Source organism: Diaporthe amygdali (genome assembly GCF_026229845.1).
Source record: "Diaporthe amygdali strain CAA958 chromosome Unknown NODE_15_length_991109_cov_64_707514, whole genome shotgun sequence".
Lineage (NCBI taxonomy): Eukaryota > Fungi > Ascomycota > Sordariomycetes > Diaporthales > Diaporthaceae > Diaporthe > Diaporthe amygdali.
The window spans coordinates 209,338-234,842 of NW_026517035.1; the positions used below are offsets into that span (position 1 = coordinate 209,338).

At 53.6% G+C, this 25,505-nt stretch overlaps 9 protein-coding genes across 9 annotated transcripts; 5 read left to right on the forward strand and 4 right to left on the reverse strand.

Moving 5' to 3' along the window:
- Positions 1-2,655: 2,655 nt before the first annotated feature.
- J7T55_009793 (uncharacterized protein) lies at positions 2,656-5,188 on the forward strand (the record flags this gene model as incomplete). The annotated part of the gene is made up of 2 exons (XM_053143745.1): positions 2,656-3,636; positions 3,701-5,188. The coding sequence occupies 2 exons, from the start codon at positions 2,656-2,658 to the stop codon at positions 5,186-5,188; spliced, it is 2,469 nt and encodes an 822-aa protein (XP_052993312.1).
- A 309-nt stretch (positions 5,189-5,497) lies between these two features.
- Positions 5,498-7,634, reverse strand: J7T55_009794 (uncharacterized protein; the record flags this gene model as incomplete). Its single annotated transcript, XM_053143746.1, has 3 exons — positions 5,498-5,927; positions 6,028-7,343; positions 7,425-7,634. The coding sequence occupies 3 exons, from the start codon at positions 7,632-7,634 to the stop codon at positions 5,498-5,500; spliced, it is 1,956 nt and encodes a 651-aa protein (XP_052993313.1).
- A 1,726-nt stretch (positions 7,635-9,360) lies between these two features.
- J7T55_009795 (cytochrome P450) lies at positions 9,361-11,069 on the reverse strand (the record flags this gene model as incomplete). The annotated part of the gene is made up of 3 exons (XM_053143747.1): positions 9,361-9,737; positions 9,800-10,952; positions 11,028-11,069. The coding sequence occupies 3 exons, from the start codon at positions 11,067-11,069 to the stop codon at positions 9,361-9,363; spliced, it is 1,572 nt and encodes a 523-aa protein (XP_052993314.1).
- A 3,144-nt stretch (positions 11,070-14,213) lies between these two features.
- Positions 14,214-14,809, reverse strand: J7T55_009796 (uncharacterized protein; the record flags this gene model as incomplete). Its single annotated transcript, XM_053143748.1, has 3 exons — positions 14,214-14,260; positions 14,497-14,599; positions 14,645-14,809. The coding sequence occupies 3 exons, from the start codon at positions 14,807-14,809 to the stop codon at positions 14,214-14,216; spliced, it is 315 nt and encodes a 104-aa protein (XP_052993315.1).
- A 731-nt stretch (positions 14,810-15,540) lies between these two features.
- Positions 15,541-16,140, forward strand: J7T55_009797 (cell wall protein; the record flags this gene model as incomplete). The annotated part of the gene is made up of 1 exon (XM_053143749.1): positions 15,541-16,140. The coding sequence occupies one exon, from the start codon at positions 15,541-15,543 to the stop codon at positions 16,138-16,140; it is 600 nt and encodes a 199-aa protein (XP_052993316.1).
- A 528-nt stretch (positions 16,141-16,668) lies between these two features.
- On the forward strand, positions 16,669-17,313 carry J7T55_009798 (uncharacterized protein; the record flags this gene model as incomplete). The annotated part of the gene is made up of 1 exon (XM_053143750.1): positions 16,669-17,313. One exon carries the CDS (start codon positions 16,669-16,671, stop codon positions 17,311-17,313), a length of 645 nt encoding a protein of 214 aa, XP_052993317.1.
- A 1,358-nt stretch (positions 17,314-18,671) lies between these two features.
- Positions 18,672-19,832, forward strand: J7T55_009799 (uncharacterized protein; the record flags this gene model as incomplete). The annotated part of the gene is made up of 2 exons (XM_053143751.1): positions 18,672-18,863; positions 19,485-19,832. 2 exons carry the CDS (start codon positions 18,672-18,674, stop codon positions 19,830-19,832), a joined length of 540 nt encoding a protein of 179 aa, XP_052993318.1.
- Positions 19,833-20,182: 350 nt separating this feature from the next.
- On the forward strand, positions 20,183-21,446 carry J7T55_009800 (uncharacterized protein; the record flags this gene model as incomplete). Its single annotated transcript, XM_053143752.1, has 3 exons — positions 20,183-20,884; positions 20,962-21,031; positions 21,091-21,446. The coding sequence occupies 3 exons, from the start codon at positions 20,183-20,185 to the stop codon at positions 21,444-21,446; spliced, it is 1,128 nt and encodes a 375-aa protein (XP_052993319.1).
- A 165-nt stretch (positions 21,447-21,611) lies between these two features.
- J7T55_009801 (uncharacterized protein) lies at positions 21,612-25,169 on the reverse strand (the record flags this gene model as incomplete). The annotated part of the gene is made up of 4 exons (XM_053143753.1): positions 21,612-22,757; positions 23,405-23,578; positions 23,683-25,028; positions 25,106-25,169. 4 exons carry the CDS (start codon positions 25,167-25,169, stop codon positions 21,612-21,614), a joined length of 2,730 nt encoding a protein of 909 aa, XP_052993320.1.
- Between the last annotated feature and the right edge of the window lie 336 nt (positions 25,170-25,505).

The window sequence follows — 25,505 nt, forward strand, 5'->3', positions numbered from 1 at the left end:
AATGGAGTCTAGAACTGTAGGGCTTGACAGATAGTCCCCGAAGCCAAAGACGCCAGTGTCATGACAGCCGCTGATGAGGAGATTGCCGAAGGGGGGTGCTGAATAAATTACGAGAATTTGCTTGCGCCACTAGTCCTCTCCCGCCCCACCACTCAGCGTGGATTGACACTATCGTTGTATCGAGGTCATGCCAAGCCCGGTACTGGTTACGGCGGCTGATGTTACCAAAAGTAGCAGATGAATACCCCCTTGGAGGCCGCCTCTACCTAGGTACACACTGATTTAATGCCCATACGCGGGCGCCACCCTATGAAAAGGTACACTCACCAATTAATGGATTTCTCGCCCCTAAGACACTTTTGATGTCTTGGTGTCTCGAGCGCGTGTAGCATATACGCCGACTGCCGTCTTGGGATGAAGCCGCCTCGCCGCGATCGTCTTTTGCTAAACGTCACCCCCAGGAAATCTCGAACTCAACACCGCCGTTACACGAGATAAAGTTTCTTACGCGAGGCGCAATCGTATCCCCGGCGAGTCATTCTAATCAGTTTGAGCGACCAGGCTGGCAATCTCTCGCAGGGTCTTGGTGCCATATCGGTATTCTCACGTATTTGGATTCGCCTGATTCAGATATCATGGGTGTATGTTGCCTTCCAGCTAGTGATAGAAAGAGCTGTTACTCCTCTTTTAAAAAAAGCAAATCGCTGCGTCGATGGGTCGCATGAACTTTTAAGCGAGTCAAGCTCGCCTCGATTGCGATGAATTCGGTCCGTGCAGAGGTCATCAAATGCTCATGGACAATCCCCAGACACAACGACTGGTCGACATTTTAGTCAATTGCCACGCATAAGGAAGACGATGGGCAGCAGCTACAAATAAGGTCTTGATTTAAATAACATCGAAACCGAATGATGTAGTTGTACGTTGATTTGTGCATTCCCAGAACTGAATAGTCGATGTGCAAATTAAACTTCGACAGCATAGCGCAGGACTCTAGGGCCTAATATTGGCGATATCGTTTATAATGACCTGGTGACATGGACATGGACATGAACATTTCACGGATGACCAACTGATTTACTGTAGTATACTTTTTAGTATATTCTATTGGGCAAGGGGCTATGCATCGCTAACGGCAGCGCTTGAGCAGTCAACATGATAAATAGAAGCAGAGCGCAAGTGATCACACTTTCTGTGTCTGCAATACCGCAGGGATAGTGGTAGATCTCGGAGAGCCCCTGTAAGACATTGAATATAATTTCTCCATCAGCAACGCCCTTTGACTCTGCTCGCCAGGGCCTAGGTATCGAAGATTCATGGCCGCTGCCCTCACCGGGTTCAACATCTTGGGCTCCTCGGGTTACGAAACGCAACAAGTCATTGTGTTCTATAAACCCGGGCAACTACAATTATAGCTTGGCGTTGTTATGTCTCGGATGATTCGCAAATTTACACATGATTTCTTGTGAATATATATATAGAAAAAAGTCGACTCTCAGGGTCATCACTTTGGAGCTCTGTTAAGGTATTCTGATTAGTGAGGGGTTGTTAATTAATCAACTGGTTTTCATATGGTCCGAAATCGCATAAACGATCAAAACAGGCCTTGACCATTAGTAAGTGCCTGCTCGAAGGACCTCGGAGCACGCACGGATTGAACAATGCGCAGATTTATGACAGCATAGTAATGGCAAGGTGTCTCGGTTCAGTCAATGATTTCTGAGCTACCCAAGTCCTCTCCACAGTGTACCTTTTCAAACGGTACTGTCGGACTCGGAAGGTCACACTCCTCCACATTTCTTTCATCTGTGGAAGAGTATCATTCGATTCTCCACACGGAGACGAGAGCAAGATTCATAGACCGACATGATCGAGTGTCGAATAGAGCAGCATTACAGCAATACCGGCTAAACTACTCGCCTGGAGCTAAAAGTTGCTAGATGAAACAGATGTATATTTTGATTGGCTCTCGGGAAGAAACATGGCTAACTCAGGAACCGTTCTCAAGAGCCGTGCCGTAGTCCCGCTGGAAGGATTAGGATCTAAGTCTCGTACAGGTCTAACTGAAATACCATAGTATCAGCCACAACTGGTCATCGGATGCCTTCTCGAGAACACTGCGCAGTGAGGAGGCATGTCACTAGCGCCTCACTGTGCGCATCATGTCATGTATGTATAGACAGCTAACGACTGCAAAAACTGGTAGCCACAATGCGACTCGTTTGATCTCCAACGTCACGATTCAAGGCAGCCGTCTCCATTGGTCAGGAAAGCCGTCGGCGGGAAATCCGGCACGGCGTTGAACCACCGCACCAGTTGGCATAGTGCATTGATCAGAACAGTTGGAGAAAAGTGCGGAGGGCCAAGATGTATTTTCCCATTCTGGCCAAGACACCTCACCTTCACGATAGCTCCTGGTGTGGTTTCGGAAATCCCGAGATCCATTGCTGAGAAGAATGGTGTTTTGAGCCTTGCCTAGTTCACTGAAACCCATTGTACCAGCAAGATGTTACACGTCTAAATTATTTGTATAAGTCGTCGTCGATGTCAAGTTGCTTAAGGATTTTTCATGCTTGACCTACGCTCTTTCAACATTTTGCTTTGACCACGTTCGAAGCTGCATGTGTGACCGGCTGGCCGACAACAACACCAAACATGCGGCTTCTCACCACTCTGCTCGGCGTACTGGGGTTTGCTACCTCATACTCTTCAGCCCTGGACAGCATAGCGAAGCGAGAGGTCAGCAACTCTAGCACCAGCACATACTGGTACGCCAACGTGCAGCACAACGGCATCAGCCCTACCATCACTGACGGCGAGAACTGGGTCGTCTTCCGTGATGTCAAGGAATTCGGCGCTAAGGGTGACGGCGTGACTGACGACTCGATTGCCATTCAAAACGCCATCAACCAGGGCAACGCCGCCGGCGACAGGGTCTCGGGCGTTTTTGGCATGACACAGCAGCCTGCCGTTGTCTTCTTTCCTCCGGGCACATATGTGGTGTCTAGGCCGGTACTCAACCTGGCTGATACTGTCCTAATGGGCGACCCTACCAGCCGTCCCACTATCAAAGCAGCAAGGACGTTTGATGATACCACTTTGATTGTTGGCCGAGATGCTCGAATAGGTGGTCTGGGCGCGTTCCAGTTCGAGATTAAGAATTTTGTCCTCGACAGCTCGGCCGTGCCGTCCGTGACAAAATTCAACTTGATCAGCTGGGACGTCAGCCAAGCATGCCAGCTGTCTAATATCCTGCTCAGCATGCCAATTGGCTCTTCTCACACTGGTATCATTGCCCCGACCGCGGCCTCGCCTCTGATATTAAACGATCTGCAGTTTGTTGGTGGAAATCTAGGGTTTAATGCCACCACGACACAGTACCATTTCAAGAATCTGGACTTTAGAAACATCAAAACTGGCCTCAAGCTCGCTCAAATCAACTCTGCGAATGGCCAAGGCCTCCGTTTTGAAAATGTCAGTGTCGGCGTGGATGCTACTGGCGGTGGCAGCGGCTTCTTCTCGCTTATTGACTCGAGCGCGACAAATACTCCTGTTCTGGTTGCCTTGGATGAGCAGCAGCTCACCCTGGGGTCACTGGTGTTAGAGAATGTCATTGTTGACTCTACTGTCGAATCAGTACCTACATCCCTCTCCCATCATAGTGCTGAAATTTGGAAAAATTTACTAACTTCCGTGCCAGACCGTGGCCATTGGCGGTACTCCTGCGCTGCAAGGCTCAGTTGAGCCTGGGTCAACGTGGATTCGAGGTCACGTTTACAACTCCGGTTCCTCCAGCACAACGGCTCCCGAGAACTTTGCCAAAGGCCAGATGGTAACGACTTCAAGGCCCTCTGCCCTGGTAAACTCTACTGGTTCCTACTTTACCGCCATGCCTCCCACATACGCCGAATATGATGTTTCCCAGGTCATCAACGTCAAGAGCGTACCGGGTCTCCCAGTCGTAGGCGACGCGAAAACTGATGACACAGCCAACCTCCAGTCCATCCTCAACACCGCGGCTGCCAACAACCAATTGGTCTTCTTCCCGCACGGCATTTACCTGATCACTGACACGCTCACTATTCCGTCTGGCTCGCGGCTGGTCGGTGAGGCCTGGTCAGAACTCAGTGCCTCCGGGCCCAAGTTCAAAGACGCAGCCAACCCCAGGCCTGTCGTCCAGGTCGGAGCGCCCGGTAGCACCGGCGTGGCTCAATTCACGGACTTCATGTTCACGAGCGCTGAGATCCTTCCAGGCGCTGTGCTCGTTGAGGTGAATATGGCCGGCACCAAACCGGGCGACGTCGGCTTCTTCAACTCGCATTTCCGTATCGCGGGCGCCGCAGGCTCCACCGTCCAGGACAACTGCGCCGACCCACTCACCTGCGCCGCCGTCCGCCTTCTTGTCCACGTGACGACGTCGTCCTCGTCCTATTGGGAGAACAATTGGCTCTGGGGCGCAGACCACAGCCTGGACAATTCCAACGCGACACAGTCGCCTGCGGCCGCCGGAGGTCTTCTGGTGGAGAGCCAGCGCGGCACCTGGTTCCTGGGCCTTGGGGTCGAACACCATGCGCTGTATGGAACGACGCTGTTTAACGCGCGCAATGTCTTCATCGGCCTACAGCAGGGCGAGTCGCCCTACTGGCAGGGCAACGGCACTGTGGCACCCGCACCGCAGCCGTGGTCCGACACGCTGACAGCCAGCGACCCCGATTTCGCGTGGTGTGCCGCCGACACGGATCAGTGTCGCATGTCGCTGTACCAGCGCGTTATCAACAGCAGCGACGTCAATATTTACGCGAGCGGGTTTTGGAATTTCGTTGAGGGCCCGCAGCGGACGTTTTGCACAGTCGACTGCCAAGACAATGCCGCGCAGTTTACGGGCAACTCGCGTTTCTATAGTTATGGTCTCAGTACCATCAACCAGGTCAACGCCATCATAGAGGGAGGTGTTGCGGGCTCGACTGTCCAGCAGGTCGCGTTGAAGAGTGCCAATGCTGCGAACGCTGGTGGTCCACAGAGTATCGGTTCTGTTGGTGCTGTTGTGGCGGCATTCCTGAGGCAAAGTGGTGATGGTAACTTGACCATGCAGGAGGGAATGGGAAACACAAGTGCAGCGACACAGAGTTCAGTACCTCTGGCAGTGTCTGTTTTTCTTTTTTTAATGGCACTGTTTCTGACGTCTTAGTTTGGTACGGGGAACATGGGAACTTTAGTATAGTGTGGACACCCCTTTTTGTACATGTTGGCAGTCCCAAGATGTATATATATGTGTTGAACGTAAACCTTGAAATCAACTTATAATTTGATTGAAGTACAACATCAGAGGTGTGAAGGTAACCGCGAGTATATTACTACGCCGCAGGCATGGAAGGGTCTATAGATTTCTTTGCACAAGACTGACAGTGAGGAGACAGATTATTAGCAAAACTTGTTGGATGGAATGCTTCGCGGCTTAAATGATCAATTTATATGTATTATACGCTCTATATACAAATCAGACCGAAGTCGTGGAGTTTGTCGTTGAGTTCCCAGCTAGCCCAGTCAAAATAACATCAGCTGCCTTCTCGCCAACCATATAAGTCGAAACAGCAGTGAATGTGCCGGGAATGCGCGGGTAGACAGAGGCATCCACAACACGAAGGCCGCGGACTCCGCGGACACGGAAGTTAGAGTCGAGGACAGCATACGGGTCGTCATCGGTGCCGATAGGGCACGTCGACGAGGCGTGGTGGCCCCAGGCGCCGTCTCGGACGTACTGCTTGATCTCATCCTCGGTAGCGGTGGTGTTGCCGGGTAGCGACTCAACGGTGGGCACGAGCTGGCGCGCGAAGGCGTCGCGGGCGAGCTCGATTGCCTCGTAGAGTGCCTGCAGGTCATCGTCGGCGCCGTCCTGGAAGTAGTTGAAGACAATTTCAGGAACGTCACTAATTGGTGTCAGCTTTTTTTTCAGGAGATCAAAGTCAACGTATCTAGACACCTCTTGAAGGTGAAGGACACACAAATAGAAGCCTAGTCTATACTTACAGTGGGTTGGCACTGCGGAGAGTGACGCTGCCAGCGCGGTTGCGCGGGTGAGCCTTGAGGATGGCCCAGCTGAACCAGTCATGCAGTTTAGTGGCGTTGTAGCTATAGTCAGGGAAGTAGCCCCGGAAGTTGACGGGACCGCCGAACGCGAAGACGTCGAAGCTGTTGTCGGCCGTCACGGTGCTCTTGTACAGCATTGTCGCAGCAAGGCCAGCGGACGCATAGGTGCCGTGGTCGCCAAGGACGGGGTTTTCCCAGCGGTCAAGGCACGCGTCTGCCTCGCCGTCAAATTGCCAGGTGCAACCCTCAAATGCGGTCCAATTGGTCGGCACTTTGGCATTAACGGAGATCTCGTAGTGGTCCTGCAGGTTGGTTCCTACACCGGGGAGGTCGACGACAACGGAGATGTTGAAGGACTCGAGCTCTGCCTTGGGGCCAATGCCAGAGAGCTTGAGCAATTGGGGGGAGTTGTAGACGCCACCAGAAATGATGACCTCACGGGAAGCATTCACAGAACCAGGAGTACCGGTGCTGCCAGTGCTCAAGGGGCTAGCACTATACAAGTGCGCACCGTCGAGGAACTCGACTCCGGTAGCAACAGGAGGCGATTGTGTCTGGTCGAAGATAATTTTGGTGACGTGGGAGTTCAGGCGCACATCAAGTGGATACTTCTTGGAACCGTCGGCGTTGACAGCATCGCGCACAGCGACAACGAATTCTCGAGATCCAGTGCGGGAGGAGTTGTGAGTGCTCAGGGGGATCTGGTAGTAAGACTCGGTCTGGTCCCGGGCGAGACCGTCGGCGTTGAGATCACCAGCCACGAGGGTAGCCAGATCGATAACACTACCAGTCACATTGCCCAAGGCGAATGCGCCACCAGTCAAGACCTCGAGAAGCTGTGGGTCGCCAAGGACGATGCTCAGGGGCGGTATCTCGGTCGACAGCCATCCATCATAGCCGTGTCCAACGACATCAGTGGTGAGATAGTTGTTGTCCTCGAGCTTGACGAAGTACTTGCGCATGTTGTCTGGAGACCATGACGAGTCACCGGTCAGGGTCGCAAGATACTCAAAGTCAGACTCGTGAGGGTACACGGCGATCAGGGCGTTGTGCGCGGTACAGCCACCAAGCGTGCCGGTCCTTGGGTAGAGTGTCCCCTTCATGACAGAACCTGCCGGGGGGTCGAGACCGGTATATATGCCGCCATCTGGGGTATCGTAGCTGGTCTTCCAGTCGCGAGCCTGTTGCGTGTCGTTGGCGTAGTGACGTACGAAGAAGTTCCAGGATACCTTGTCGTCTTCGGACACCTTGGCATTCTAGTGAATGTTAGCTGCTGGCTCCGGAGCCCCGAGTGACAACTTCTGCAAAGACGCTGAAGTAGAGAATCTACTACTCACAAAAGCCGGTACCGTATAGTTGACATTGGCACCCTGGTCATCTCCAGCTTCAATCAAGAGCGTTTTGTGGCCGGCCAGGGCTAGACGAGCCGCAACTGGACCGCCACCAGCACCCGAACCAACTACGACATACTCGTACCCGGAAAGGTCCTCAGCGCGGGCAGCAGAGAAAGAAGAAGCCAGAAGGCTTAGGAAAGTAATGGGACGCATAGCGAGTGAGTGTAAAGGGTCGGATGGCCGTTGTCGTCGAGGGGGTGCCGTCCAGTCCAGCATTCATCCTGGAAGATGGCAGACAGGCACTTTAATAGACATCCGTGACATCCTCGACATCATAGATGGCACTCTGTCTGGCATCTACACCCTAGTAGTCTATATGGGGCGTTGCATGACCCAGGAAATGATGATATCCCTCATTCCGGATTAGGATATCAAAGTAGAAAGCAGGGCTACTATTGTATGCAGGAGGGCCGCGTTGTTGGGTGGCTCTGCCGACAGCAGATCTCGCATTGGGAGACGGAGAATTGGACAGACCGAGGCAGATGCGCGATAGGAGGGTGGGATAGTGCTGATCATGGTTGATCACGAGCTCTGGATCATCCCCGACCGTCCCTAGAAGGATTGCACCCCGGCATAGTTTACGGACGCTACAGGCGCATTCAGGATAGCCAATACGCCGTTAAGCGGCTCAACGCTGTTAGCTGCATGCGCCAAGGGGAATATACCCCACTTGTCAATAACAACCCCCAGGGCAGAAAAGGGGTTACCTGAGAATAAAAATTGAAAACACGTGGGAAATCTATCTATTTAACACTAGCTGTGTTGCCTCTGTCCAATGAGGCGGGGGTGTCGGAGCATTAATGAATGTGCTCCAAAGGTGTGGCAACAAGCCCCAGGCACATTCTCTAGGTGTCAACCATTTGTGACAACCCCCACCTCTTGCGACCAGATATCACGATGGTGGCTATAGTTGCCAGGCCTAGAAGTAATGCGCATTAGGTATCCACTACGTACGTACGTCCCAGCACTGGCCATTACACATGAATTGATCCTCATATTTTAAGTTGAAACTCGGTTCATCGCAATAGGTCAGTACACGCTAACTTAGATGCCAAGGTATTGTTCCTCCTTTCTGATCATTGCTGGCGTATTCGTAAGTTGATGCGCCTCTGCCGCGATCAAATCTAGTTCTGCGTCGAAGGACGCTTAGCTGAAAGGATCATTAAAAATGCGATCAACGTAGCACTGCAGCAACCTTGTATGGTGCGTTGGTAATCGGAAGATTCCAAAAGCTTCTGTGCATCGGTCCGTGCTACTGTTGAAGGAGGTCGCGTTCTCTTACGGGCTACCAATTCAAAAGGTCTGATGACTGTATTGTGAATATTTTGAACAATAGGGGGTTACTCCAGTCTGAGTATATTATACAAATCCTGCCAGTATCAAAGACGCTGTCCCTACGCTATTTTGAGGTGCTCTCCGCGGTGGGCATGGGTGTCTATATGGCCTGTCTTCAGCCTCCCCTGCAGGCCCCCACCCCCCCAAGTGACAGTGACACCGCGGTTAGCACGGCCACATTCGCCTTTATCCGCGGCTTCTGCTCTATCTGTGGGCTGGCCTCCTGGCTGTCACATTCAGTATTCAAAGGTCTAAACTTTGTGTCTCAATCGAATGGTGGAACGTGGTGCTGTGGGTATTATCTAAAGAAGCTCTGGCTTTAGGGATGCCACTTCATGTAGTAAAAGGCATCATGTCTTCTATTCCTTTGGTAAGTACAGCTCCTTTCCATTGCATAATTCAATCTCGGTTGTCTTCCACGTTTCTCGGAGATCGTGAACGACCAAGATCATGATTGGCTGGTAAATTCAGAAGGCATGACCATAAATGTTTTTGACGCCTCCTTTGATAGAATTGACAACGTAACCTGAGCGCATGTTCCAGCTTATTCCACGTAATGCTTCTTCGTCCTCTCTTCGGCGGCCACAAGGCACTCCTTAGTGACAACAATATTCCTTGGAACTAGCTTTACCTTGAAGTCTTTCGGGATTGCCACCAGCGCTGTCTTGAATTGGTTGTATTCCACATAATCCGTGTTGGGGGGCTCACTCTCACTCGCCACGATCTTGTAAGAGGAAAGAAGTCTAACCAAGGCAGCGTACAAAAGACGCTGAGCAATGAATTGGCCAGAACAGCCACGGGAGCCAAGACCAAAACTCAGGTGACCAACTCCAGACATCTCCTTCTCCGTCGGAGGATCAAGCGACTCGAGCCACCTCTCGGGGTCAAACTCGCCGGCGTCTGTGCCGAAATGCCCGATATCTTGTTTCTCATCAGCGTCATAAAGAATCAGATATGAATACGTGAGAATGAATCAAACTCACCATGATTACCTGCTTGTGCATTTACCAAAATCATGGTCTTGGGCGGAATGATAGCACCGTTCCAGTTTACCTCAGCCACTGTCTTTCGTGGAAGGCTCATGGAGCTGACTGTGTAGTATCTCCCGGCTTCCCTGATGATGGCATTGATGTAAGGAATCTTTTCCTCGGTATAGCAGGCGGTCCACGCGTCACGAACATCAGGATAATGTCGCTTGATGTCCTCATAGGCGCGGTCCTGCCAAGCTTGACCTTCTTTAGTCGAGAGTGAGCCAATAGTAGAGGTGAGAGTGCCAGGGATAGTCTCGAAGCCTCCAGAGACCAATGACAAGCAAATGGACGAAACCTCCACGCCTGTAAGCTTGGTCTCCTCGTTCTTAAGGATAGCGGCAGAGATACACGGTTTTTCCGTGCCTCTTTCGATCATGCCACGGACCTTGTCCAGGAGGAGATTTAGGTAAGCGTCGCGACGTTCGCGAAGGTCCTTGGAGCGACGATTCTTCTCGTTGTTCGGCAAGTACCGCATGATTGGTACGTAGTCCTGAGTGTTCTCCGAAGCGCTTCGCAGAAGCGAGATGGCTGACCCGACATGCAGAATCTCCCGCAACAGATCATCGTACACTGCATCCATGCGAATTCCGTAGCAGAGTGTCAAAGTCGTGTTCAGAGCATATCTCTGGATGTATGGGCGGACACTGATCTCGACATCTCCACTGCGGCTGTCCTTGTGCAGATCTCGAAGAATACAGTAGCTCTCAAGATCAAACATGGGGTAATAGTTGCGCAGAGCGGGTTTGGCGAGGGCTGTTCCAGCAGCTTTGCGCTTCTTCCGGCAGGAGTCGTCCCAGGGGGAGGAGCCAATGGTGAAGCCTTGCGTGCTGCTGATGAGGCCGTGAAAAGTGTACAACTTTGGCCGATCAATGACTGCATTCTGATGGCCCATGAGCAGCTGTCTGATGTCTTCGAAGGAGTTGAAAACCACGGCCCTGGTGTTTCCTAGCTTCACTTGGAATACGGACGGGTTTCCCAGTTTCCACCAGTTCTCGCAAGTTGACGCGTGATCGTCTCCTAGTTTGAAGAGATGTCCAAAAACAGGTACCGCCCCGGGCAACTCAGGAATGCCCTTGATGTGAGGAATGTCGGTGGCAAAAGCAACCTGAACGAGTCAACAATTTCTGCGGCAAACTCCTTGGCATATGGCAGGCTCGCCATTGAGACTGTAGGATCTTACATTGTAGGCCAAGTATGCTATCAATACAATCAAGACAGCCATAGCGAGGGTTCCAAGAGACCGAGACCGCATCAAGTCTATTGACAAATTCGATATGCCGGTAGAACTAGTCAAATCGGAAACGGTCGACATCTTGATACTTAGTTAGTTCCCGTCAAGGAGTGTGATTGTGTTGCGAGTCAGAAATTGTTGCTTGTCTACCAGTTTCTAAACACTCGAAGTTATCGTCAATCAGGTTTGTCTTCTTTATGCCAAGTGCAATGATGTTCGTTGGCTTCCCGTAGTCTGACTGTAAGCAGATACCAGATCGAATAGCAACGCATCGAAGGTGACACATGTGCGGGGGTGCCGATATGCCGCCCCTACGACCTTATCTCAGACGAACAAACCGCAACGGTGGGCTGCCGTTCCGCCATTCTTATCTGCTTTCAGATTCAGCAAGCTAGAAATATGATAGCTCGCATAACTTGCTCCTGACCGGAGCCTCACTCGTTCTTCATTAGGACAACAGGGTGAGCCGCATGGATTGAGTAACTTGTCCATCAAGTAAAAGGCATACCTGCGATTAGGCCAGAAACACCGAAGAGGACGCTATGGAAGTAACTTGTCACGCGTGTGGTACTCTTTACCGCGAGAAACTCTGCTAATCCACCAGCCATGGAGGAGGCGGATCTGCAGCTAATCACCATTGGCAGCTGAGGACGGGGGAAACTATTTGGTGTATCACCCAGTGTCGGAGACCCTTTCTCTCATTAGAGCCGTTGTGAAAGCCACTTTGAGTCCTTACATACGAGCCCTACCTTAAGTCAGCCGTATATGGGGAAACATGGTGCCTTTGATAAAACAGTAAGAGTGACTCCACCTGCCGAATATACGAAATGCCGACCACGGGTTTTGCCAAAAAAAATAATACTGTCGTGCAAGGCGACTGCTGAGCGTGGACCCGCGAGCGAATCTTGAAGGAAACTCCTACGAGGTCAAAGAGACCCAAATGGCGAGCTCAGCAGGCTCTGAAGCGACACCTCTGAACAGCTGCGTCTTAAATACCCAGAACTTATGGGTACTCAATTCCATCGCGTGCAAGCCTGTCGGACACAACACACCCGTGCCTGCAACGCGAATACTCGCCGACCCCAACAGCATCCAGTCACAGCGTGCACTATTTGCCCGCCACCACTTGTGGATCACTATAATACAAGGAACACGAGCTCCTCGCTGGTGGTCACTACACCTTACAGAGCAATGGAGAGGTTGGCGGAGTTGAGAACGCTTCCGGTAGGAAAGATGACGTGCTGGAACTGAATGTCATGCTTTGGACCGTCTTTGGACTGACGCATAAACCTCGTATCGAGAGATGGCCCGTTATGTAAGTGATTGCCCCTTCCGCCTGGACGATGTCAACAAAGGGTATGCCTAGGGCTGGTGAAATTCTACAACCCCACATCACGCCCTGAAATTTCTTCAACAGAAACCCAGCATTAGATGTGCCCTCGGACAAGGCCATCGGCTCCAGGTTGATGCCAGATTGCCGTGGCGTAAAATTTAATGTCTGCAGCAATGTGTAGATTGTCGAGCCTCCGAGTTCACCACTTTCTTTGCGCGACCATCGATTTCCACATACGGCGAAGCATTTTCGCGCTGCAAATCTTACATCGCGTACCTTGATTCACTTAGAGACGTTCTCACCTTCATTATCCTTACCTGACGACGTTGAGTGGCCTCGTTTAATGAGATATTCCTTCATTGTGGTACAACCGCATTGCGTGAAGAGATTACAGTACACAAACCATTAGAGCCAGTATCCGCGTCTTTTAACCATTAACTCTACCTCTGTTCCGAGACCTGGGCCCTATTATGGTTCTCTGCCCTGAATGAGACCCATTACTCTGGCCCCTAGACCTAAGAGTTCAGACACAATGATTCACTCGTTGTACTTCGAAATTTAGTAAGAAAGATCCGATCGCATTGGACTCACACTCCACTGTTCGGAGAGAGATTTTACGAAGAAGTACCCGTAGAAATTAAGCCTGGGCACGATCACAATCAGTTCATCAGCAGCGATCTGCAGACACTACTGCCATGTCAGGAAAGAGCCCCGAACCGGGACGATTGAGGTTGCATGGTGATCCGTTCATCGAGCTTGGGACAGTGGACGGCTTGGGTGTCTCCAAGGCACCTCCGTGTTGGGCTTTTATCGATCGACGTGCAAAATATCGGCTCAAGAAATACCTCAACCCGCGGCCAGGGGAAACCAATGGTCTTGAGGCAAAAACAAGTCACGCAAGAGTAGAACATGGCGTGACATCACTTTCGTGTCACTGCGCTCGTGGCAAAGGCGAATCATCGATCGATGACACGGACTAGGTATTGCCGGGGTGAATTTGAGAGACATTGCGCTGGCAGGCTGGTGAGGAAGAGCAATTGTTGGCATGTGTTCAGGGGAAAGAGTCCATCGACGTTGCAATTGAGTCCACTGGCCCGCAAAGCAAATAGGGGGATGGCATTCTAGAATTCCATTGCCGTGGGTCTAGATCGCCAAGATGGCTAGATGGATTTTGATGGACCATTGGATAAGTGTGGAGCCGGGCATTCACGGACGTAAAAACATTATGATGTAGTTTGCTAGGAGTAGGATTTAGTTGAAGATTTGTTGTTGAGCGTCTTTTGATGCTGAAGACCGATGCATCATATGCTCACAGACCTCGAGCTGCCTAAGAGTCAAGAGCATGATCCTGAGGTCTTAGAGATCTATATTCATAATCCATTACCTCATCTCCAACACCAAACCAGGTATTTGAAGAAATGACGTTTGATTCAGACAAAACTGGGGAAATAAACCGATATCCACCATACAGCCGTCCTTGGGCTGGTGAAAAAATATGCCTATCGAGAAAATCAGCATGTTTGGGTACGGACAACATTGAAGACAATCGTACAGCCATTGCAGCCTCTACCGTGGCTAGTCATGTCGAGTAAGGCTACCCATGGATCTGCAGCGAAGGTTGGAAAGATTCTATTTCGGGTGCGTTTCATAGCAATGAATGTTACTGTTTGTCGCCCGGACTGTCTGTCCCCAGCAGTTAAGCAATATCCGCACCTATGAACTGACACGGTTCGGCATCCTCAACCGAGCATCGTGTTGTTGGGATGTGGTCATGCATGATGCACTCTCGTATTTGCGTCCATTCACATGCCATGGCGAGGGCGATCGAGGCGCAGAGCCGCCAGGCCGCCTAGGACGTCATGGCTCAGGCACGTTGAGCGTGACAGACGGACACACTTACTCTGCAACGGTAAAGCACGATACTTTCGCCTCCCATACGAAAGATCGTCTATTCGGCCTGCGATAGGTAAGGTCCAACCTCAAGGCTAACATCCTCGCTACTTTCGCCTCCGAAAAGAAAAATCGTCTATTCGGGCTATTGTAGGCAAAGCCCAACCTCAAGGCTAACATCCAACCGCAACTCACCCGATGTGTCGTTGCATCGAACCAAGTTGGTGGCCGGGCCGGTTCTGCTGTCCGGGCCCGAGAAGCCACCAGAAGCGTCTCTCTCGACCAGTGCCTTGGCGGGCTATTTTGGGCACTGCGATCGGCAAGCACTGCCATAGGTGCAAACCTGACTCGTCCGAGACGTGGCGAGGAAAACCGGGTCCGACTGGGGCCAGCTGCCCAGCTTCCGAGGTGTCCCCCCACTCCCAGCGGCAGTGTGGACTTGGGCCATGGGAAGGGAGAAGGCTGGGGCGGTGGGAATGCGGTGGGCATGGGCGTCCAGAATATGCATATTGGACAAGGTTGTTCTTGGGGCACATCACAATCTCACTGACTAGCAGTCTCGTCTGTTTTGCATGCTCCGCAGGGGAAACATGCCCGACTTCCAGGGAATATAGCCGGTTATGCTGCAGCCAACCGCTGTCACCCTCATCAAGCCGAAACACGCGTATATTGAGCACTGGAGCATCGTCATAGTGCCACGGCAGGGACGGCTCTGCTTTTCTTTCTAAAAGTGTCCGACGATCGCCTCGGAGACCAAGGGTGCAGTGCCGAGCCTAACAGTAGCCAGCTGCTAAGGTTTGCCCGTCTCCATCTGCGTGGCCAGTGTTGAGCTCCGCCCTGTCCGCACACTCAATTTTGGTTCGTCTGTTGGTCCCCTCTCGTGTTCGCCCTAGCCTTAACGTCGCGCTCCGTAGAAACTGTTTGTCAGTCAGTGCCCACTGATCGCCACTGTGATGTCAGGCGAAGTGCGAGCTCGCCGCTCAGGGGCTCCCTCACTTGCTGCGCGCATGCACCAACCACACGGTTGAAATCGAGAATAAACAGATTTGCATATAAGAGTTCGTCTGTTTCCATCTGTTGTTGTCGATCGAAACATTCACTCATCCACCACTACCAATCCAATCTCTCACTCAACACTCATACCAAACAACTCTAATAGCCTACGTGCTTGACTGTCGCTTGAGACTCAAAACATACCAACACACCAATCAACCAATCACAACACTTAAATAATTCAAAATGAAGTTCCAAGTCCTCTCCGCCGCCACCATGGTCGCCTCGGCCGCCGCATTCCCCGCCCTGCACGCCCGCCAGAACGGCACCGTGCCCGACGGCACCCCCTTCTCCCTGGTCTCGATCCGCTCCGGCTCAGACCTGCAGTACGCCTCCTTCTCCGCCGTCCAGGGCGGCCTGGCTCTCAACGTCGAGGAGCAGGGCGCGACCTGCGAGAAGGGCGAGCAGAACTACGCCACCTTCGTGCTGAACCAAGGCGAGCTGAGCCTGTACACCCCCGCCAACGTCACCCAGACGCTGTACACCGACCGCTCCGGCATGGGCCAGGGCGTCCTGCAGTACTCTACCCAGCCCGGCGGCTACCTGCCCGGGCGCAACAGCGAGACCAAGGGCTGGACTGTCGACCAGTACGGCGACCTGACCTTTGACGGCGCCAGCCTGATCGCCTGCCCCACCGACGTCGGCAGCGCCTACAGCGTCTGGGTCAGCGCTGGTGTCACCAACCCCGGTGGCAACACCGACTGTGTCGGCGTCGCCGTCCGCACCTCGGTCTCCACTGACCCCAACGCCTGCACCTACACCTACACTCCTGCCACCTCCTCTTAAGTGGAGAGTGGGTCCTTGGGAATAGAGTCGAGGCACCTGGCTTCCTTGGCTTGGGTGAACACACACAAACACACACTGCATAGCGATTGGTTTTTAATGTAACGCGGACTCATTACGCGATTATGCTCGGATCTGAACGATTTTGGGAACAAAATATTCATGTGCATACTTTTACGATGATTTTAGAATAGACTTACTGGAATATGCATCGATTCCAACTACCATTTTTTTCTATCTGCTCATGAATGACTTTGGTGACGACTACTGCTCTGAGCTTGGGAAGTAATTCTAACTCAAATCCGGATTCTGGCCAGGTTAGCCAGGTTTCCTCTTTCTCCTATCAGTCCAAAAAAGTGGCCCCCGTGAATCAAATAACACAAAATTTTCATGTCAGATATGATAAAAAGTTAAGGCCAAACAAATTCCCTGATAAGTGATAAGTACGCTGACACAGGCACACCAACCTCACAACAGCCCGCCAAACCCACCACCACAGCTCACATTCATCGCCCAGCTCCCGCTCTAATAATGCCAGCGGATTTCGACAAGCAAGAATACTGGCACGCCCGCTTCGCCACCGAGACAAACTTCGAGTGGCTGGCAACCTCGTCAGACTTCATGCAGATCCTGCAGGCGGACGCCGACTTCTCAAGCCTCGACCGGGGGTCCGCGCGCGTCCTGCAGCTGGGCTTCGGCACGAGCGACCTGCAGAACTGGCTGCGGGCGTGCGGGTTCGCGCACGTGCTCAACATCGACTACGAGCCGCTGGCGGTCGAGCGCGGGCGGCAGCTGGAGAAGCAGCGCTTCCGGGACGTGCGCATGGAGTACGCGGTCGGGGACGCGACGCGGCTGGACCGGGCGGATTCGAGCCTGGGGACGGAGCTGGAAGGGCGGTTCGACTTTGTCGTGGACAAGAGCACCGTCGACGCCGTGTCGTGTGCTGGCGATGAGGCCGTCCTGCGAATCTGCCGTGGCGTCAGGCGGTGTCTTGGGCCCGGGGGGTTCTGGATCTCGCTCAGCTATTCGCGGTGGCGGTTTGATGTTGATGGCTTGCCGTTCCACTGGGAGGAGATTGCGAGGATACCGACGCGGAAGCTGAAGGAGACGGACCCGGATATTTATCATTATTGTTATAAGATGACCCCCAAGGACGACGCGCGATCAGAGCTGTGAATGTGGTCCCTCCCCAGACGAGTTGACATGTTGACATGTCGCCGATGTCCGAAAGATCCACACTCCACTATCCGGCGTGGATGATTCTTCAATATCAAGCAGGAGTAGTACAGCTCCGGTTGGCCCCATAGCGCCCTGAGTTCTGCGCACTGCTCCTCGTTGTAGGCAGTGAAGCTGTCCTTGTGGCAGACAGATGCCATGGATACTGTGGCTATCAATCGACCGCCAACCCTCGCATTGTGGACTTTCCATTTCGAAGCGGTGGGCCCACGGTCCTTGCCTGGAAAATATCGGGACCGCGAAAAGTGGTTGTTGGCGGCGATGTCTTGCAGCGCCGTGAAGGAGGATTTTTGCTGCGACGACGTGACAGACACGGCCCAAAGTTTGCAAACAACAAACAAACAAATTGTGAGATTTATGTTGTATCGGATAAATAGAGGGTGTCTCTGTTGGGAGAGAGGTCGACTTAGAGAAGGGCACCTAAATAGTGGAGAATGTCTTCGATTCACTATTTACAAGAAGTCTTATTGAGGGGAATAATGAGCTCCACGCGCTTTTTGTACGCCCCCTCCCCGTTCCTTTTCGTGCCAGGGGTTCTGACAATATCATTGAAATCTTCCACTTTACTTTGCATTCTGGATATTGGAGGCATAGCAAGCAGGTCACTGAAAATTGAGCAGAACTACAGAAGCAGGCATAGTTTAGTCCTTGCTTCTCAGATCCATACGCCTTGATGTGGCTCTGGAGAACCTCACGCCTTCAGCCGCAGGTTTCTCTTCGGAAATCCCACGCGGAAATGAATCAATTTTTCACAATTTCACGCCCAACACACGCCGTGCCGGTTGAAACATGTCCAATACACTCAGACACGTGAATTAGGTATCTATTTTTGAATAGATAGATCTTAGTTCCGGGGTTGCACAATCGGTCCTCATTGATTTGCATGAGTTTCGCATTAGAAAGCAACGAGATGACGGTGCCGCTGTACCGAGGGAAATGGAAGCCAAGAAATCGCTCATGAAGACGGATGGGGCTGCGATGAGTTATGGCCTCGACTTTGCAAGGGAAAGGTGATGAAGAGGATGGGTTGCCTAATACTCTAAATTCCAATGTCAAATTAATGGCATGATTCCTGCTTTTCAAATATCTGGCTGGCAGTGGACCTCGCTAACAATATTTCGGTGGTTGATTGTTCACTCTTGGAGACATCACGGAGTCGCCATGGGGCGTTGGCAGAGTGTGGACAACCAACACCGCCCCGGCCGGCGTTGATGATGTTACACCGACTAGGCAGACAGCTCGGAAGACAGAGGAATGTACACTGATGCGGCCAAGTCATCCTCAGCTAAGTAGGTATCATGCTGACTAACGTATCAGACGAGGTTGATGAGAAAAGAGATGAATCCATCGGCACCGAGAGCAAGATGATGTCCCGTCGACAACAGCTCCGGTACACGCTGGAGACGCGGACGTTGGTGGTGGCGCAAAGCATGCACTGTCCGATGCGACAGAAACCCGTGACCTGTTCTCGGCAGTGCCGCTGCAATATGGTCATGGGACGAGGAATTTATAGTTTTAAGCTTATCAGAGAGGATGCACCGTGCATAAGATGAGTGTCATGTCATGGAGGTAGGGTACATTTTTGGATGCGAAGGATGAGTTGGTACTGTACCTAGGTACTGTAGCACCTGGGTCGAGGCCACAGACGGTGCCTCTGGAAAGTCGGTGAGAAAATGGAGCATCTGCTTTTTATGGAATGAATCAGTTGTTTCTCGGAGCATGATCTGCAAATTCATCTGATCAGATCTCGTTTGCATGCACTCGAGGGGTCAGACAGTACCGAGGGTACCGTACTTGAATGAGTGGTTTCTGACCCCCTTACACTCCCCCTCCCCCTCCACCTTGCCTAGGCAGTCCAGCTGAAGGGTCAGGGTTAATGTCATGTCAGCATGTGATGTCACTGTAACCCATTCCAGTGCCCATCTGTGAGCTCAAAAGTACGCTCATGCCAGGTCAAAGGTCAGATAGTCCCGTCCACAACAAAGGCCCATACGCCAAGACTATATCGACAGCCAGTAGCCAGTGCCATTATCGAGACACAGGTTACAGCACGATCTAGTTATAGGCCGGATCGACAATGCCCGCGTAACAGAAACACTGGCTGAGCGCAGTCCTCGCGGACGCTTCCGGCCCCCAACCGGGCCGCGACAGGAGGCGGAGCGGCCGTGTCTTCCGGCCACCATGCGCCGTCGCCGTCTCCAGCTGCAAATCAAACACTCGCCGCCCGTCAATTGCCGTCTCGGATTGGACAGCAGTGCCTACTGCCCCCGGACCGAGGCCAGGGCCCGCGCCCGACCGGCCCGCACTCGAACACGCTCTCAGCGCCAGCGACGAGTGCTCGCCCGATGCTGCTGCCAAACAAGCAACAGATGTCTGCTGGTGCTTACATAGCCTACGCGGCGCCCTTTGCTGGTGCCAGCCAGCAGAGTCGGTCCTGGTATGAGGCCGTCGTGGGGTAGCGCGTCGACCGGGGGCAGTGTTGCCTAGACTGTGGGTTTCTCAGCTGCCCTTCTCAGTCTGTCTGCCTCTGCTTTGCCCGACTGACTTGAAACCAGCCTTTCCTGGGGATCGCCATTTAAGACCATCCGTGTGCCGCTTCTTCCTTCCACCTGCATCTCGGGACCGACTCGTACACTCCCTAGACATAAGTCAGCTGGTCTCGCGTGTGTGCGTGTATGTGCTTGCTCCAAAGGTAACAAAAAGTCGTCGTTGCTGGTCATCGACTGTCCCCCCGAAGCTATCGTGCAGGACACACACATCGCTCCTGGGTCTACCTAATATCAACATCACATCCTTTCACTCCTTCAGGATGCGTTACAGTCACGTCATACAAGGTCCGCCGTCCCCTTCGGATGCCGGACTTATTAAGCTCAAGGCAGGGCCCTTGAAGCTGCACAAGGAGCGCCTGCCAACGTCACAACACCACCGCGTACGAAAGGCCTCCATCTCGACCGGCACCAACACTGGCTCTGGCTCTGGCTCTGGCACCGGCACCAGTACCAGCACGCCGCCTTCCTCGGTCGACCAACACATCGTCGCAGCCCCGCCAGTCAAGAAAGTCAGGAGCCTGAGGGCGCCCACGGAGGACGCCATCATCGAGGTCAAGTCGCCCGTCAAGCCCCAGCCCGACAAGCCGCTGCTGCCGGAGCTCAAGCCGTGGGAGTCGTACCTGCACTGGCTGTGCCTCACCGAGGAGCCCGGCACGCTGTGGAGCTCGTCGCTGTGTGCCACCTTCCACGAATGCCTCGTCACCAACCCGGGCGCCGGCCAGATCAAGGCCTCCGAGTACGCTGCCCGCATCGATGACATCTACTGGAGCTTCTACCTGCCACTCGACCCGCTCTTCCAGTTCATGGAGGACCGGATCCTTTCCGGCTACCTGCTGCATGTCTGGACCATGTTCATCGAGCTGGGCAAGAGGATTCCCCACGACGACCCAGCGCAGGAGAAGCTGGTGGAGCTCTTGAAGGAGCTGGTGCACCTTCCGCCCATGGAGGTGCGGACCTGGGAGGTGAGTGGCTCTCTTAACACTGTGATACAGTGAGGGTGCGAAGACACTGGTCTCGTGAGAGCTGACTTGATTCACAGGGAAACGATGCACCCTGGACTGACCTACCAACACTCGACGACGCCCTGATCGCAGCATGGGACGATCTGTGTAAGTGCTTTCCTAGGCCATGCCTGTCCCTTGTCCAACTGACTAACATGCCCCCTCAGACGACCCAGAGGTCCAGATGTCTGACCCTGAAGGCCACTGGGTGAACTACTTCGTCTTCCTGGGGCGCCTGGTATCCGCTGATGTCACTCCCGACTGGTGGGAGATCCCGTCCATCACGCTCAAGGAGGTCCTCGCCGAGGACGTCGCGCCCAACTACCTGACCGTCTACAAGACCATGGCCCTGGCCGAGTACATGAACCATGCCGGTGACGCCTTCTTCGAGTGGTGCATCGACTCGGGCATGTTGGACACCAACGCTTCCATGTCAATCATCTCCCCCCTGCTGGAGACTCCCGTTCAGCGGGACTGGTTCGACAGGAGGCGGATAGATGACGAGGTGTGTTCGCTGGACTAAGAGCAGGCATTGGCTATCAAAAGGTTTTCAGACTAAATTATAGAATAATGGGTTGCATCTGGATGGGGCATTAGATTAAGAAGGTTTGCATGGTGTTGGGTGATGCATTATTCGGGCACACAAAAAACAAGCAGCCCATCGTACATAGTCATACAAGAACAAACCTCAAAATCCCAAGCGAATCTCCTCCCCATTCTCAGTCGGCCGCCCGACCTTAACCAGTGCCTCCCTCCTGCTCAGATCCATGACAATCGTGAACAAGGTCTGAGACCCACCCTCAGCTACCTGCAGCCGGTTGATAGAAAACGGAAACCCGTCCTCGTCCTTCAACAACTCCACCACCTTCTCAAAATCCACTTTGCCCTCGATCGCGCCCCTATCAATCAGAGCTCCAATCCTCGCCAGCCTCTCCTTCGAATCCGGCAGCCACCCGGGCTCATCAACCCCAGGGTGCTCCAGCACAAGATGATTGGTATGGACGACCCTCCCCCTCGCATCAGGGCCAATCTCACCGATCCGGTCCCGCCCGCCCGCAAACTCCAGCCCCACTGCGCCAGCCTCATCAGCAAGCAGGATGTGCGCGCTCCCCGCCACGCCCAGCCGCCGCAGCGTCCCGACCGCCTCCCCGCGCGACCGCGACTCGAGGACCGCCCGCAGCGCAAAGTGCACGGGCAGCCTGGCGGCGTCCAGCCCCCGCGCCCGGATCGCGTTCAGGCAGCACCCCACCCCGGCCGCGTTGAGCCCGATCTTGCCGATGATGCCCGCCTCGGTCACCATGGCGATGTCCGGGATGCCTTCTTCTTCTTCTTCTGCGGCGGCGGCGGCGGCGGCGGCGGCGGTCCCGGGCTGCGAGATGTGCGCCACGATCAGGTTGGGCGCCTGTGCTGGCTGCCAGTCCCAGTTCTGCGCGAGGTAGGATGTGCCTGAGGCGGAGGTGAAGGCCAGGCTCGTGCACCCGTCGGAGGGGACGTCGTCTGCCACGGGCCCGCCGTTGACGCCGTTGGTCGTCCCGTTGGTCGTCCCGTTCGCAGCCCCGTTGGTGATGCTGGCGGCGGTGAACAGCCCAAAGGTGATCTCGGTGCGCACGTTGAGCGCCAGCACGTCGAGGAAGGACACGCCCGCGCCGTCGGCGATGCCGCGGATCTCGTCTAGGTAGCGCGGGCAGGTGGCTTGGAGCGGGGCGACGTATTTCTCTGCCTCTCGCGTCACGGCTGCCCAGTCAAGGGCGCATTTCTCCTGGAACAGGGCGCTGTAGAAGGCGATTGAGCCGTGCACCTGGGTTTTTGCGCCCGAGCCGTGGGCGTGGCCTATCTGGAGGGTGAATATAGTCAGCCTTTCGGTCTCGAGTCGCTGATGCTCAGTGGTGGGTGTTGTGGATGCTTGCCTCACGAGGAGTCCCCGAGCAGTGGATTTGCAGCATTGTGATTGTCTGCCGTGGTCTTTCATTACCAAAGACGGCCGATGAGTTTTACTATAAAGGCATGAGATCGAGGACTTTATCAGTTGTTGCCGAGACGCCTTCACTATGCGGGGCCCGCATGACGTGCTCCTCCGGAGACGGGCCGGTGGCAGCTCCGGGTCGGGCAATTGGGACGAGACAAACGGCAGTGTTGCACGGCCCTGAATGTGCCAAGGTCATATAAATGTTGCACAGGTGCAAGGTTGGCAAGATTGATTCCACACCATTCCACTCGAACTGAATAAACATCAATACGCTATTTGACTAAATCAGCAATCCTAAGTACAACTCCCCTCTCCCTCTCTGGTCAATTTCAGACAATTATCTGCGAGCTCTCTGCCATGCTCTTCAACTTATGGCGCAATATCTTCCCAGGTGGACTACGCGGGATGACCTGAAGGATTTGAATGCCTCCTGCCAGTTCCATATCATTTCTTGATCTTTGTCTGGCAAATTCAAGCAGTTCTTGTATCGTGACAGTCGGCTTCCCCTGACTTACATGGGGCGCGAGTACGACAAAACCAAGAGGGACCTCGCCAGCGCAGTCTGCAATGCCCTCTTCTGGTACTGCTGGTACACCGACAACAGCAGCATCAACAACAGACGGGTGGGATAGGAGGATACTCTCCACCTCGGACGGGTATGTCTCTCCCCCTTTATATGTAATCAGATCCTGTGAAAAGATTAGTAAGGTCGAACTTGTAATGCAAAAGACAGGAAACCAAGACGGGTGACTGTCGGCGAAAATGGAAGAATGTGAATATCCGTATGACATACCTGCTTCCTATCCACATAGACCACAAGACCATCTTCAACTTTCAAAACATCACCAGTCCGAAACCACCCATCCGCAGTAAAGGCAGCCGCATTAGCCTCAGGGTTGTTGTGATAGCCCATCATCACAACAGGTCCCTTGAGAAGCGCCTCGCCAGGCATGCCAATAGGCACGTCATGATCCTCATCATCGACAAGCCTCATCTGCATGTTCGGCAGCAGCTCACCAACACTCGCCAAAGTATCCCAGCCAGCACGATCCGGCGGCATATGCGTCGCGGCGCCAGTCGTCTCCGTCGCGCCCCAAGTCTGGCTGATCAGCAACGGCCGGCCACCCTCCGGGTCGCCCAACAACTTCCGCACCTCAGGGGCACCGCCGAGGCGGAGACGCACGCCACCGCTGTAAGCCACGCGCAGGGAGCGGAACGTCCTCTCACTTACAAGACCTGGCTTGTACATTATGCACTTCGCGATGGCCTCGTAGATAGGCGGGGCGGTGAAGAAACTGGTGATACCGAGTGTCTCGTTGTACCGCAGGAACGCGGCCATGTCGAAGCCCCCGCCGGGCATCCAGTACACAACGCCGCCGTCCAGGAGCGGATTGACAAAATACCCTTGCACTCCCGAGATGTGCGAGGGCGGCAGGTGCGCGAGCGTCCTGTACCCATCGCCCAGGGGCGGCGTCGTCGCAGCCAGGCGAGGACAGCTGGCCCAGGCGCGCCGGTTGATGGAGGCTGGGAGGAATGCCTCGGCCACCATGTTGGCGTGCGAGAGGAGTACGCCCTTTGGTTTGTTGGCCGTGGTGCCGGACGAGTAGATGAGGCAGATTGGCGTGCTTGCTAGCTCGGCTGGGTCCGTCATGACCCCCCAGTCCAGCACGTCGCCATGAGGTGCGAATCCGCACCGGACGCTGCCATCCACGCTCTGCAGTGACAGCTTGGGATGGGACTCGAGCACGAGGACACGCGAGAGCGGGACACCCGCTTGCTCGGCCGCGGAGATCGCTTTGTCCTTCGTGTCCCTGCTACAGACGAGCAACCGCGCCGGGCCGGCTTCCCTGATCAGACCCGCCAGCCCCTCGGGACTCGCCGATGGGCTCGCGGCCGCATAGATCCCTCCTGCGGCGACGACGCCGAAGAACAGGCAGGGGAGGCGGGACTGGCCGCTGGACACTGAGAGCACGACGTCCTTTTTTGGGCCTGCCTTGCCGATATCGTAATGCGTGCGGAGGAAGTGCGCCAGCTGCTTGGTCAGGTGCCGTGCTTGGGATTTTGTCAGGGCGCTCTTGGTAGGGTCTTCGGCTTCTGCGTGGATGACAGTGTCATCTTTTGCTGTGCAGTGTTGTGAGTCTGTCCGACGTAGATAAATGTGTTAGTCAATTATTGGTATTGCTGGTGCAGTATCTTAGGTTAATGGTCGGACTCACCGAAGAGGAATGTGAGTAGGTCCAAACTCGGGACCGGGACTGTGTTTCCTTCACCATAGATCATATTGATAGTCTTCAAGAGCATTCAAGCGTTCTAAGTATTCAATCTTTGTGGTCTGAATAATCGTAATCTGAAAAACTGGATTTTTGGACACTCTAACGCTCAATGAGTTATTCAGATCAGATAATGAGGCAATTAATACTTTGTTAGCGGTCGAGAAAGCGTTATATTCTCAACCGGTCCCAAGTAGAAGCAATCGCCAAGCTCGGACTATAGATGTCGGAAATAACCGTCCACTGATCAGTGAGGAGACCTTCAGCTGGCGTCGTCGATCATCATACGGCGAAACACTTTCCTATTCTGTCTTCTGGACATCCAATCCAGCATGATCATTCATAT